Source organism: Colobus angolensis, unplaced genomic scaffold (assembly GCF_000951035.1).
Source record: "Colobus angolensis palliatus isolate OR3802 unplaced genomic scaffold, Cang.pa_1.0 Scaffold50, whole genome shotgun sequence".
NCBI lineage: Eukaryota > Metazoa > Chordata > Mammalia > Primates > Cercopithecidae > Colobus > Colobus angolensis.
The window spans coordinates 2,161,274-2,173,995 of NW_012118488.1; the positions used below are offsets into that span (position 1 = coordinate 2,161,274).

Sequence of the window (12,722 nt, forward strand, 5' to 3'; positions counted from 1 at the left end):
TTGGCCAAGAGAGGAGTTTAGGAGGCAGGAGAAAGATGGTCATTAGGAAGCCAATCATACCTTCACTGCCCACTCCTGGGGTAAGGTGACAGTCCCAAACTCATCTTATTTTTTGAGACCTCTTTCTCTTTATTCTCCTTTGCTCTGCGTCTCTGAGCATCAGCCCTCTCCTTCCTGGCTCCTTTGAAAACGAAACATGGTGCAGAAAAAGGCCCTTTCTTTCCACCCCAGAAGGTTCACTGAGGTTTTCCCAGAGCACTCTTCCACAGTTGTAACCCAAAGTGGAATATCACCCGGATATTTCCCCAAGCCTGGGCAGGAGTGAGCAGAATGTGAGCTCACTAGGAAGATTCTGGCCAAGTTGGGGAGTGCATCTCCTTTTAGAGAGTATTGTGAATTAGATCCATTTCTGCACCCTGCTGTTGCAATGGAGCCAACTGTGAAAGGGAAGATTCTCAGAGGAGCTGTGTTTTAATGTAGCAATTTGATTCAATTTTCCACTCTATAAAATTACCCATCACTGCTCGTTGCTTTCTAACAGACACCTTCACTCTTAATTTAACAATCCTATCGAATTCTGCCAGGGAAATTGGAAAAATTTATCACCTGTGAAATTTTATTTTCCTTTGGTTGTATCTGTTTTTGTAAAACTTCATTAACGACGATGACTTGCTGAGGAAATTATCATTTTTTTTAACATCAGACACAAGAAATGGCTCGACCTCAACCAAGATATCATTTGCATAATAAAACACAACAAAAAGGCTGGAGAAGTCAGGACTGGCAGAAGCTGGAAGTGCTAGGAGAAGAAGCAGGCTCTCCTTGGTGGGTGGGTGAAGTCCCCAGCAGGGCAGGGACATGTGGCCACAGTCCTGCCCCTTGACTCAGGAAGCAATGACATAGCTTCTTCCCCAGGAAGAGATGAATGTAGTGTGGTGAGGGTTGGACGCTCTTCTTAGGAGGCCTTGAAATGCAAGTTGCTTACTGATGATGCTTTCAGCAACCAGCCCTGTCTTCAGGGATCTGAGTGTTAGATTCACCTTAGTTCTTAGGTTCATCTGGGATTGAGGTTCATCTGGGTTCATCTGGGATCTAAATTGCTATAAATTTAAGCTTAACTTGAATTTCTCCGCAGAGCACTGAACTCCTGGCAAATTTCCATAGGAATGATCTTTCTGAATGGACTTGAAGATTAGCGTTCCTGTGGTCTAACTACTTCACAATTAAAAGGCTCAGGCTTTGGTTCTCCACCGTCTGACCCCCACTGAGCTCTGCACCGTTCACCAGCTGCTGTTATCCCCACCAGACATGGCTATGCGGAAGCAGTGATGACTATACATTTTTTGAGATGCTAGTTTTCATGCCTTTGGAAGAAAGGAAATATATAAAGTAGACCTGCTGTAATGATGAGCAGATAAAACATGTTAGGGTTATTTTTAAGAGATGTGATTTAACTCATGGTATATCTGAACTAGGTAATAATGAGTTGTTCTCTATCAAGGTTTGGTCTATCAAAGTATTACTAAAAGATTTGTCAGCATTTACATATTTCAGAGTTTTGAAATCCTTCATAATTTTGAAGCAATTTTCCTTATTCTCACAACTACATACCAAAAAGTTGAAACTAGAGAATTTTGATGACTCATCCCAAAACTCACAATAAACCAATAAAAACCAATGTAAGTATTCTTGACTCTTTAACCTGGTGGACACATGTAATAAGTTACTTCACATGGCATGGATAGAAGACACTCTCTAATCAAATTCTTCTTGCTCCCAAGGCAAGGCAGAGCCTCATTACCTGCTTCCCTACAATCTTATAAAGCTTCCCACATTATCTCCTTCAGAGGATGAAGGTTTGATTTGGCTTCTTTTGGAATTTTCAGTTATTATTCTTCCTCCAGGTCATGAGTTTCCAAAACTAGCAGAAGATAATCAGAGGACAAAATTTCTCACCTGGCAAGACTTCATAAATATCTTCTTCTTCTTTCTCCTCTGTAGGCTCTTTTATCCCCACACTCACAGGCAAGATAGTGGGTCTGCACTGGGAACCAGAACTTGGGGAGTCAAAACCATCAATATCATCATATGTCTCTTCTTTTTCTTCTTCCTCCTCGTCCTCTTCATATGGAATGGTTAAGGAGCTCAGATCTGCCAGGGCAAAGATGAGAATGAATCAAGAAACAGAGAAAAAGAAAATAATAAGACAGGAAAGGAAAGAGGGAGAAGGAGGAGGAGGGATGAGAGTAAAATATGTCAAAAGAAAATGAAACACCAGGTTAAATGCTGTTATTTCTAATGTGGGCTTTGGTGGCAGGAAATCTACAGAAAAGGCCGGAATAGCACTGCATCAGGTTTAAACCATCAGCATAAATCCTTCCTTGCAATAAAACTTGATCAGGGTGAAGCAGCCTGAAAAGTATGGGTGTATGAATGAGAACAGGAGGCGAATGGAAGAAAATAGGCCAGAAGAGGAAAAGCCAGTGTGCTGCAAACAGCTCATCAAGTAGAAAACTGGAAGGGTGAGTGAAGGCTTGCAGTCCTCCAGGGTGCTCAGGCCATGGGAACTAAGGTGGCCTCTGTAGGGTGTTGGAGCTGTCGGAAGCTCATCTCCCCAGAGATTTCACTGCAGAATTTCAGACAAATTTGTTTGCAGAGAAAAAAATGGGCAACAGTGGAAGAGAAAAAGAAATGGGGTATGGAAAAATATAACAGTAATACAAGACCAAATAGAATGGCTGAACAATGCAGTTACCATGTCCTTTTGCAACTGCACAGTCTAGCTGACCTTAAAGTGGGTCACTGCATAGAAGGTGTTGAGCCATTACAGCACTGGGGAGCACCAGGGCAGGGGAGGGAGATTGGCTTTTTATTTTAATGGGGAACTGGGTATGTTCATTCTCTGATGTGTACTACAAAGTGCTCTCTGAAACCCTGCTGAGGGCCCTCTGTAGGATGGGCGATTGCAGTCAGCCTACTCTGGGGAAGGAAAGGATGGAGAGACGTCCAACGTTCATTTCAAAATGCAATAAAACTGTTTGGCTTGATTAGGCTTTTAATAAAGATTTTGCAACAATTTTCATCTGAATTTTGGTGCCACCACATAAGAGGAAAAGATCAAAAACACATTTGTGGCTTAAACCATATGTTATTATTTTGTTTGTTTTAAAATAAAATGGAATGAATAATTTCTTCAATGTGGGATTCTGAAAGTACCACAGGGTACAGCTCAATAAAGCTGCTTTGAGTTTTATTGAGGTTTACACACTTAGGGGTATATTACACGCATAAATCCAAGGCACCTAGATGAGAGTGTACCCTGTAGTCTCGCCATCAATGTTCATGTTTGCCTAGTTCCAGTCTATTATACGTGACGCTGTTGGTAGATGCAATAGTTTGTTTTTGTGATAGCAAAGGCATAACTGAGTAAAACAGGCAATTCTTGTAATTAAAGCTCTGGTGCTTCCTTCTTTTTATCCACAATAAAATCTTATAGCAGAATAAAACACTGAGATGAAAAGGCTTGGCATTTTTAGGTCGACGTGTGTCTTTCTAGGTCTTGGGCCATGTATAAAGTTGGTGTTTCTGCCTTTCTGCAGAACGGAGGTAGGGTCCTGCCATGATGGTAGGTAAGGATTATCTAATACCAAGTGACTCACTCAAGGATGGCTTCTTCTACCTGACAGGCCACTCCCAGATAAGGCTTCCCTGGCCACCGTTTCTGCTTTGCCTACAGGCTGGCCAGCAGAGGGTACTCTAAGAGCAGTCATTTACCATCTTCAGGCAGGACTCTTCCCATCCCAAAGCAAGGAACATCTTATTGCGGCTTGGGAAATAGCAATTTGTTTTTAATGTCCAATGTCTCTGAAGACCATCTAGATTGGTTTAGATTGCTACTTCCTCCTAAGACTAAAATAAGAAGATTTTGAACCTCATTTGCAACTAGATGACTTTAAGTTGGATATTATGAATTTCCTTTCCAGAATATAAGGGGTTAGGAGACACTGAATTGGGCTGAGCTGATTTTTAGAATCTTCTTGTCTAGTGATTTTGAATATTACAGACTTGCCTGTAGGTAGGTGGATGAGCTATGATACCAGAGGTCCTCCCAAGGTTGATACCATCTTTACCTTCTCATTCACACATAGTACTATCTTTTTTTTTTTTTTTTTTTTTTTTTTTTGAGACGGAGTCTTGCTCTGCCGCCAGGCTGGAGTGCAGTGGCCAGATCTCAGCTCACTGCAAGCTCCGCCTCCCGGGTTTCCGCCATTCTCCTGCCTCAGCCTCCGGAGTAGCTGGGACTACAGGCGCCCGCCACCTCGCCCGGCTAGTTTTTTTGTATTTTTAGTAGAGACGGGGTTTCACCGTGTTAGCCAGGATGGTCTCGATCTCCTGACCTCGTGATCCACCCGTCTCGGCCTCCCAAAGTGCTGGGATTACAGGCTTGAGCCACCGCGCCCGGCCACTATCTGTTGTTGTAATATGGGGGAATGTGGTAGGAAAGGCAGAGGTGAGAAAGGGCAGAAAAAATACATACTGAAGTCTATAGATTATATTTATGCAACATAACTTCAACTGCAAATGAACTCAAGTATTATTTCTGTAACAGTGACACTTACCCTTTAACAAGAAACTTATTTGATCCACCCAGTCTCTGGCTTCTGCTGGACTAGTAGCTGTAAACTACAGAAAAATCAGTGAATTAATTTATCGCTGTCACTAAAATTTCCATGAATCTTGACAGGGATGTCTAAGGGGGAGGAACCACTGAGTTTCAGAGTCAAGTTTAAAGCTCAGGATTCTCTGCCTGATTAACATACAGAAAGAAGACCAAATATTTCACTCAAACTGATTTTTTCCTTGTGCAATTTTGCATACTCAGAGATGACAGCTCTTTGAGTCCAGACATTCATGTCCATGTGCATTCTTTCATTTGATTATCTATTCCTTCATCAGGCATTTATTTGAGAAAAGTTTACAAGAAAAAAAAGCAAACCAACCCACACACACGAAACGGGAACACTACAAAGGAGGCACATTTGGTAACAACTGGATATCAAGAGGAGACAGGGAGCACCTATTGTTGCCTAGAGTGGGTCAGAGTGGCTTGCTAAAATAATACCATTTTGGTTGGATTTTAAAGAAGAGTTGGTGGAAACTGGTGGACAGAGTTGGATATTTCAGGTAGGGGGGCCCATGTGCAAAAGAACAGGAATGAGAACATGACTTATGGGGAAGGCTGGCAGATCAGTTTGACTGGAGAACAATAACAGATGAAGTTGGAGAGTTGAGGGTCAGAGAAGAGTTGGTAAAAGGGCTCTGAGTACTAGGAGTTCAGAGTTAAAATGTAGGCAACGGGAAGCCACTATCAGCTCTAGCAAAGGGAGTGGGGGATTCTTTCAATAGCTGTGAGTAGGAAGGATTGGAATAGAGAAATCTGGAGACAGAAGACCAACTGGTCCTCTGGATGAAGTGACAGGAACTTAACTATTGTGATAGCTGTGGGAATAAATAAGAAGGGAAAGAGCCGAAGGATATTGTAGAAGAAGAATCCATGGACCATGGTAATGATTTGGATTCAACAGGCCAAAGAAAATAAGTAAATACATTCTGATTTACAAAATAGGCCAGTCAAGCATCAGCCCTTAGTAAGTTTTTTATTTTAAATGAATCAACTTGAAATAATTGTCCCTAACAATATTTTAATTTTCTGACCATTAGGGTAAGGTAAAGATATCTGCTACACAAAGAAACTGGATTCCTGCATAATACTTATTAATAGACATTGTTATTCTTGATTTCTTAAAAACAAATTTCTATAAAAACATTTCTAGAAATACTGGTTTAGACTTGTTACATAAATTTTTATCTGGATGTGTTACTATCAGAATATAATAATAAAAATAACTAGGAACATATTCAGTGCATAGATCTATATTATATATATTCATAAAGGACTCTATAGAAAAATTTTAGTTCAAATTTTTAAAAATTTCTGGAAATTACATAATGAAGACCTAGGTCCTTTAACAAAATAAGAGTTAAGATACTGTAGAAATAAAAAGAAGAATGCTGAGAAAAGCCTGACGACTAAAAGGGTTATTTAAGTGGTTAATTTACTCTTAGCATGGTGTTTTCCTTTTTCATAAGCTAAAGTTTTTCTAAATTGCTTTAATAAAATTGTAATAAGATAAAAATTACCAAAAAGCAGGAAACAATACACACACACATGCAAACATACATTTTTGGTGAAAATCACTATATTTCCACAGTCAGAAATTTTTAAATTTTATTGGTCATTCAGGATGAAGATGGCAAAAATAAAATGAAACAAATTAATTTTATAATGAGGTAAAGATTCAAACTGAGCATAGTAAGGAATAAGTCTTTCATGCCCCAACCAGGTCCTCTAGTCCTTCAATTATTATTATTACTAACTATTGTCACCAATACTTTAGAAATCCTTCCAGAGATATGCAAAATATCTACATACAGGAAGATTATTTTGGATAGCAAGATGAACATGGGAAAATAATTTTTTTTTTCACTCTACAGTTAGATCTTCTTTTTTTGGGTTTTATAGGAGGAAGTGAAGAAAATCAGTTGAAAAATAAAGAGAATGGGAATTTAAACCATAAAATCAGAGACTATAAGTAAGGAATTGGATTGTGTGCTGCAACTGACAAGCATCTCACCTATGAAGTAAAATTGAGAAGGGGAGGAATGAAGGATGGAAGCCAAGCAAAGTCTGTATCTAGGATGAGAGTGGCAACAGAGGGGAGGGTGTGGCATAGCAAATGTGAAGACATGTCAAGAAATAGGGTCTTAGTTGAAATGAGCAGGTAACAAAGAAAGGCTGGAACCCAGCATAGCAACCATGGCTCACATGCAACACAGAAGGAAACTGCAACACCAACAAGGATCACCATCTCCTCGGTGCGTCCTACCTCATAGCTGCGCCTATCCTGGGAGGTCAGTTCAAAGCAGGATTCTTTCTTGGAATCTCTTCGCAGGTGGGGGGCCATCCGAACACTGTAGCCCTTAATGAGGAAGGTCCCTTTGGGCTGCTTGCCTGCAAGACAGGAAAGCTCCCTGTATCCCTAGAGAGATGCAACTGCCAAGGGAAGGTATGTAAAATAAAAGCACAGAAACAGCTGTTACATCCCTGAGGAACCACAATAGTCAAGGAAAGGTTATTAGAGAAGCTTAAGAAGAGGCTACTGCGACAGTAAGGCAGATATCACTGCCAAGGTAGGGAAATGCAACGTGAAAGGTTATTTTGCCAAAAGAGTACAACAGAGACAGAGAATTTATTAGAATGTTAAGAGATCTATAATAACAGAAAGAAGGAATTATTACAGCAGGGAGAGTGTGGCTGTAAATGTGAGGCTCTTGAAGGCTATTATAGAGCTGAAACATTATTATCAGGGCCAGCAGAGCTCACATTTGAGGGGAGGGACAGCAGCACAGGGGGGCATTATAAGGTCCCGGAATCGCCTCCCATGCCCTATGTAGCATTTGGGCTAAATTTCTCTCCCCCTTCCCTGCTGGTCAGGTGGGAATTTATGCTAGAGGGAGAATGATTAAAACTCAGTATTTATCCTCCTTGTAAGAGGTCAACCTGAGAAGCAGCAGAATAATGTTGAGTATTATTAGATGACGAGGAAGGAGATAAAAGGAAAAGGACCCTAAGTGAAGAGAGACTATTCTGCTTGTCACTACCAAAAAAAAGTGTTAGAAACAGAAAAAGAGGAGGTGGCTCTCAAGAATTTTTTGTCCTCATTGTGTGGTTCAGGCAGAACACATAGAGAACAGGAACCACAGTGTCTGGGATGCTTTGAGCTCTATATCATGTGAAATGAATTGCTTAAGAAATGCTTTTTGATGATGATAATGATGAGAAGGATGGCAGTGTGATGACAATATTAAAAAAGAAAGAAGAAGAAAAAAGACTCTGTCCCCACCTGGTTGAGCTAAAAGAAATACACAAACACTATTCTTACTAAGAAAATGTCATGGGCACAATAAGAAATAACTGGCAAGAAGGGAGCCATGGAACAGTGCTTTTTGACACCAGAATCTTTTTTGTTAAAGTATCTCTCCTTGTTCTAACCGGCCACTAAAATGTTTTGTTGTTTCTTTGGTCACCAGATTTTATTTCACCCTGATGGCAAAATGGTCAATAAAAGCCTCTGAGTCTCTTGCTCTTACTCTCCCCCCCTCCTCTCTCACCGTGAGTATGGAAGATTCTGAATGAACAGATGTGACACACCTGGTTTTATATCTAGATATGCCAACCACTTATTTAAATGCAAAAGAAATGATGAACATATTTACAGTGACAAATGTCATATTAGTTTGAAGGTTTAAAATAAGAAAAGAACAACTGGCTTGGTTGTATGCCTATAATTTAGAGGAGAAATTGTGGTTGCTGGGTTTGAGAGCGGGTTGGGGGTTGGAAGGACACACGGGACTTGTAGCTCCGTTGACAAACCATGCTGTTATCCTTTCCAAACAGGGCTTTAGCCTTTGCCCCTAAATGGGAAAGGTTCTGAGGGATGTAGGATGGTGAAAGGCAGGCAAAGTTCTGTGATAACTACCGCAGGCAGGGAGGCAGCATGAGGCAATTGCTACCAAGCCCAAGGGCAAATCTTAAGGATTTCAAGTAACTTAGCAAAGATTCAGTGTTTTTTTTTTTTTTTTAAGACAGAGTCTCGTTCTGTTGCCCAGGGTGGAGTGCAGTGGAGTGATCTCGGCTCACCACAACCTCCACCTCCTGGGTTCAAGCGATTCTCCTGTCTCAGCCTACAGGCACCCGCCACCATGCTTGGCTAATTTTTGTATTTTTAGTAGTAGAGAACGGGGTTTCATTGTGTTGGCCAGGTTGGTCTTGAACTCCTGACCTCATGATCTGCCTGCCTTGGCCTCCCAAAGTGCTGGGATTACAGGCGTGAGCCACTGCACCTGGCCCAAAGCTGTAGTTCTTTCTACTACCTAAGTACTGCAGGTGCAGGAAGTACAAAGGCAACTGGGTGAGTGTCTGATTATTTCCTACATTGGATATCCAGGCACTGGGAGAGGACTAAGTTTGAGGAAGGAATAAGAAAGGAGAAACAGAAAAAGATTGCAAGGAAAAAGAAGGCTCTACTCAATCTGTATCGCTGGCCTCTGTTCGAAGGTGCACAGCACAAGGAAAGCCCCAACAAGAACTGATGCTTTTTTTTTGAGACAGAGTCTTGCTCTGTCACCCAGGCTGCAGTGCAGTGGCGCGATCTCAGCTCACTGCAACCTCCGCCTCCCGGGTTCATGCCATTCTCCTGCCTTAGCCTCCTGAGTAGCTGGGACTACAGGCGCCCATCACCACGCCTGACTAATTTTTTGTATTTTTAGTAGAGACGGGGTTTCACCGTGTTAGCCAGGATGGTCTCCATCTCCTGACCTTGTGATCCGTCCACCTCAGCCTCCCAAAGTGCTTGGCTGGGCGCTGAGCCACCGCGCCCAGCCAAGAATTGACGTTTTTTAAACTTTGTCTCCCTCTTGTTTCTTAGAATTACTCCTGGGGCAGTCCAACTCTGTAGAAGTGTATCCCCTATTCGAAAGTTTGCATTCATCTATAATAATAATTTTTAGCTTGTATTTATTTGTAATTGCCTCCTATTGTGCTTATATCCTCTATTCCTTTTTATAAACCAATCAATTACGTTAAACATGGATGGGAGGTCTTCTAGGGTTAGCTCATGAGTGTTGACTTGATTAAGTCAGTGGTGGCTCATTAAGACACTATATCTCTGGCCTGAGTCAACACTTCACTGCTGCTGTCATCTGGCTGAAGGGCATGCCTTGGGTACAGCAACCATTTGGGTCTCAATATTCCATGGCTATAGGAATGTCCACTGGACTACTTACTTCCTAGTAGTCATTAGGATAAAGCTGGGAGCATGCCCTTAGGGGGTTCAATTTCTGGGCCATTGTTTAAGTTCTTTAAGTCTTTCTCAGAATTAATTTATTTCAATATTTTAGCTATGGTATTGATACCTGTAAAGAGTTTGAAGTTCTTTTTATTTTTTAAAAAAAAAATCAAAACATTCAACTTTGATAATGTGTTGCTAATCATAATAAAAGATAACCCTTTGATGTGCTGACCACACTCTTAGTGTTTAAAGATGAAATAATTTCTAAATTGGGTTCTGCTTTTTCGGTGATGGGCAAGGTATTATTTGCCCATGCCTATTTCTTTCCTAAGCATGTCCCTTTATGGGTGTTAGTTAAGGACTGCTATCTTGAGATCTAAGTGCTTGAGAATTTACGAAGTGTTTGCATCCAGGAGTGAGATGCTGCTGTGTAAATGAAGAACACTTACTCTTCTCATTAGCATAGTAGTAGAAGAGACCTCTGCTGACAACACACCATCGCTTCTGCCACTCCGATCCAAAGAAACTATGATCTAAACAGAACAGCAGTAGGGGACATAAATTCAGGTAACTACCATCACTGAAGAGTCTGTAAAATCCAACAACATACAGTTCAGTGTGTTATTGTTTTATTTCCCAGGTTAATGGACTGTAAAACCCTCCTTTTCACTCCCACAGGTTATCCCATATTGACTCAGGGTCCAGGGGACTAGCTCAGTTAAAGGTCCAAGTTCTAAACAGGGGTGCCTGCTCTGTGCCCCACAGCTGTCTTTTTATCTAGCCTCTTTTATATCTTTTGGGTTCTTATCTCATCCTGTACATTTTCAAATTCTCCATTATATCTTTATGTGTTGCCTTTGACAAAGAAAAATGATTCTCCAGGCCATGGCCATGAAAGAGCTTTTTTTTTCTTTTTTGTGCTGAGTCAATTTGCCTGTTGAGTGTTAAACCTGAGATGCCAGCTCTAGTGGTACCTATTCTAATTAAATGAGTTAAAGGTCAAGAGGTGGGTTTGAAGGCAGAAGTGGTGGCTCAGGTCTGTAATCCCAGCACTTTGGGAGGCTGAGATGGGAGGTATGCTTAAAGCCAGGAGTTTGAGACTAGCCTAGGCAACAAAGTGAGACCTTGTCTCTATAAAAAATAATAAAATAGCCAGGCACAGTTGTGTGCACCTGTTGTCCCAGCTCTTTGAGAGGCTGAAGTGGGAGCAATTGCTTGAGCCAGGATTGGAGGCTGCAGTGAGCTATGATGGTACTACTGTATTCTAGTCTTGGTAATAGAGGGAGATCCTATCTTAAAAAAAAAAAAATAATAAGTAAATAAAAAAGACCAGGTGTGGTGGCTTATGCCTATAATCCCAGCACTTTGGGAGGCTGAGGCGGGCAGATCAGTTGAGGCCAGGAGATTAAGACCAGCCTGGCCAACATGATGAAATCCTATCTCTGCTAAAAATACAAAAAATTAGCTGGGCATGGTGGTGCACACCTGTAGTCCCAGCTACTCAGGAGGCTGAGACAGCAGAATCGCTTGAACCAGGAGGTGGAGGTTGCAGTGAGCCAGGATCACACCCACGGCACTACAGAGCGAGACTCTGTCTCAAACAACAACAACAACAACAAAAACAAAAAACAAAAGAGTTGGGCTTGTCTGAAATTTGAAAGCAGGCTGCTTCACATATGATATAAAAACTACCCAGTGGGAGCACCCTGAGAGATGAGGACAAGAACACTATTCATTGATTCAACAAGTTTTATTAAGCACCTGTCACATACCAGGCACTGGGGATAGAGAGGTGAGCAGGATATAACCATCCCTATCTTGATGAAGCTTATGGTCTGCTCAAGGCTGGGACATCTCTCTTTAGCCTACACACAAACACCAGATTCCTTTCCTTTCCTTGCATTACTTTTGCCTTGTATCTGCCTAGCACAGTACCGGGCACAGAGAAGGCACCCAATGTGTTAGCTTTCTTTTTCCTCACTTCCCTTCCCTTCCTGGAATGTTCTAAAATCTGGGGGTCTGACCATTACCTTTGCTTTTCTTCTCCAAGTATCCTTGCTTGATTATGTTATCAAGTTCTTGAGCTCCTTTTACGATGTCTTCCATTCCTAAAAGGACCAATGGCAAAGTGCTTTATTGAAACCTGGCAAAATTTTCATTTATTCAGGCTACTTTAGATAATTCACATTAATAACAGAGTACACAAGGGCAACTGCTTAAACACAGTACAAAATAAAACAATTTCTATATGATTGGAAGGAAAAATAAATTTTCTTGCTTTTTCTTTCTTTCTTTTTTTTTTTGAGACAGAGTCTTGCTCTGTTACCCAGGCTGGAGTGCGATGGTTCTATCATGGCTCACTGCAACCTCTGCCTCCCAGGTTCAAGCCATTCTCGTGTCTCAGCCTCCCAGGTAGCTGAGACTACAGGCATGTGCCACTACACCTGGCTAATGTTTTTCGTATTTTTAGTAGAGATGGGGTTTCACCATGCTGGCCAGGCTGGTCTCAAACTCCTGACCCCAAGTGAACCAACCACCTCGGCCTCCCAAAGTGCTAGGATTACAGATGTGAGCCACTGCACCCAGCCAATTTTCTTTCTTTTCAATTATATCTAATGCTAAAATTGCTTAAAACTATCTAAATATACATTAATTTGTAGTAGGTGAGGTAGCCTAAATATGTACTGATTGGTGGGAAAAGGACCACAGGAAATTAAGAATTTTTTTTTCTTTTTTTGAGACAGAGTCTGTCTCTGTCACGCAGGCTGGAGTGCAGTGGTGCGATCTCGACTCATGCAAGCTCTGCCTTCC

General features: G+C 41.4%; 1 protein-coding gene and 1 long non-coding RNA gene across 3 annotated transcripts in view; one reads left to right on the forward strand and one right to left on the reverse strand.

Moving 5' to 3' along the window:
• The window catches only part of SKAP1 (src kinase associated phosphoprotein 1), a 304,294-nt gene that overhangs the window by 47,672 nt on the left and 243,900 nt on the right, over positions 1-12,722 (reverse strand). For both annotated transcript variants that reach the window (XM_011959872.1, XM_011959871.1), the window contains exons 5-9: positions 11,942-12,019; positions 10,361-10,444; positions 6,948-7,072; positions 4,620-4,683; positions 1,957-2,151 (exon numbers count right to left, since the gene is read on the reverse strand). In XM_011959872.1, the coding sequence (XP_011815262.1) occupies positions 1,957-2,151; positions 4,620-4,683; positions 6,948-7,072; positions 10,361-10,444; positions 11,942-12,019 (546 nt within the window). The remainder of the gene's footprint in view (positions 1-1,956; positions 2,152-4,619; positions 4,684-6,947; positions 7,073-10,360; positions 10,445-11,941; positions 12,020-12,722) is intronic.
• The window catches only part of LOC105524566, a 19,587-nt gene continuing 15,016 nt past the window's right edge, over positions 8,152-12,722 (forward strand). Inside the window, exon 1 of the long non-coding RNA XR_001003783.1 lies at positions 8,152-8,233. This is a non-coding gene — a long non-coding RNA (uncharacterized LOC105524566). The remainder of the gene's footprint in view (positions 8,234-12,722) is intronic.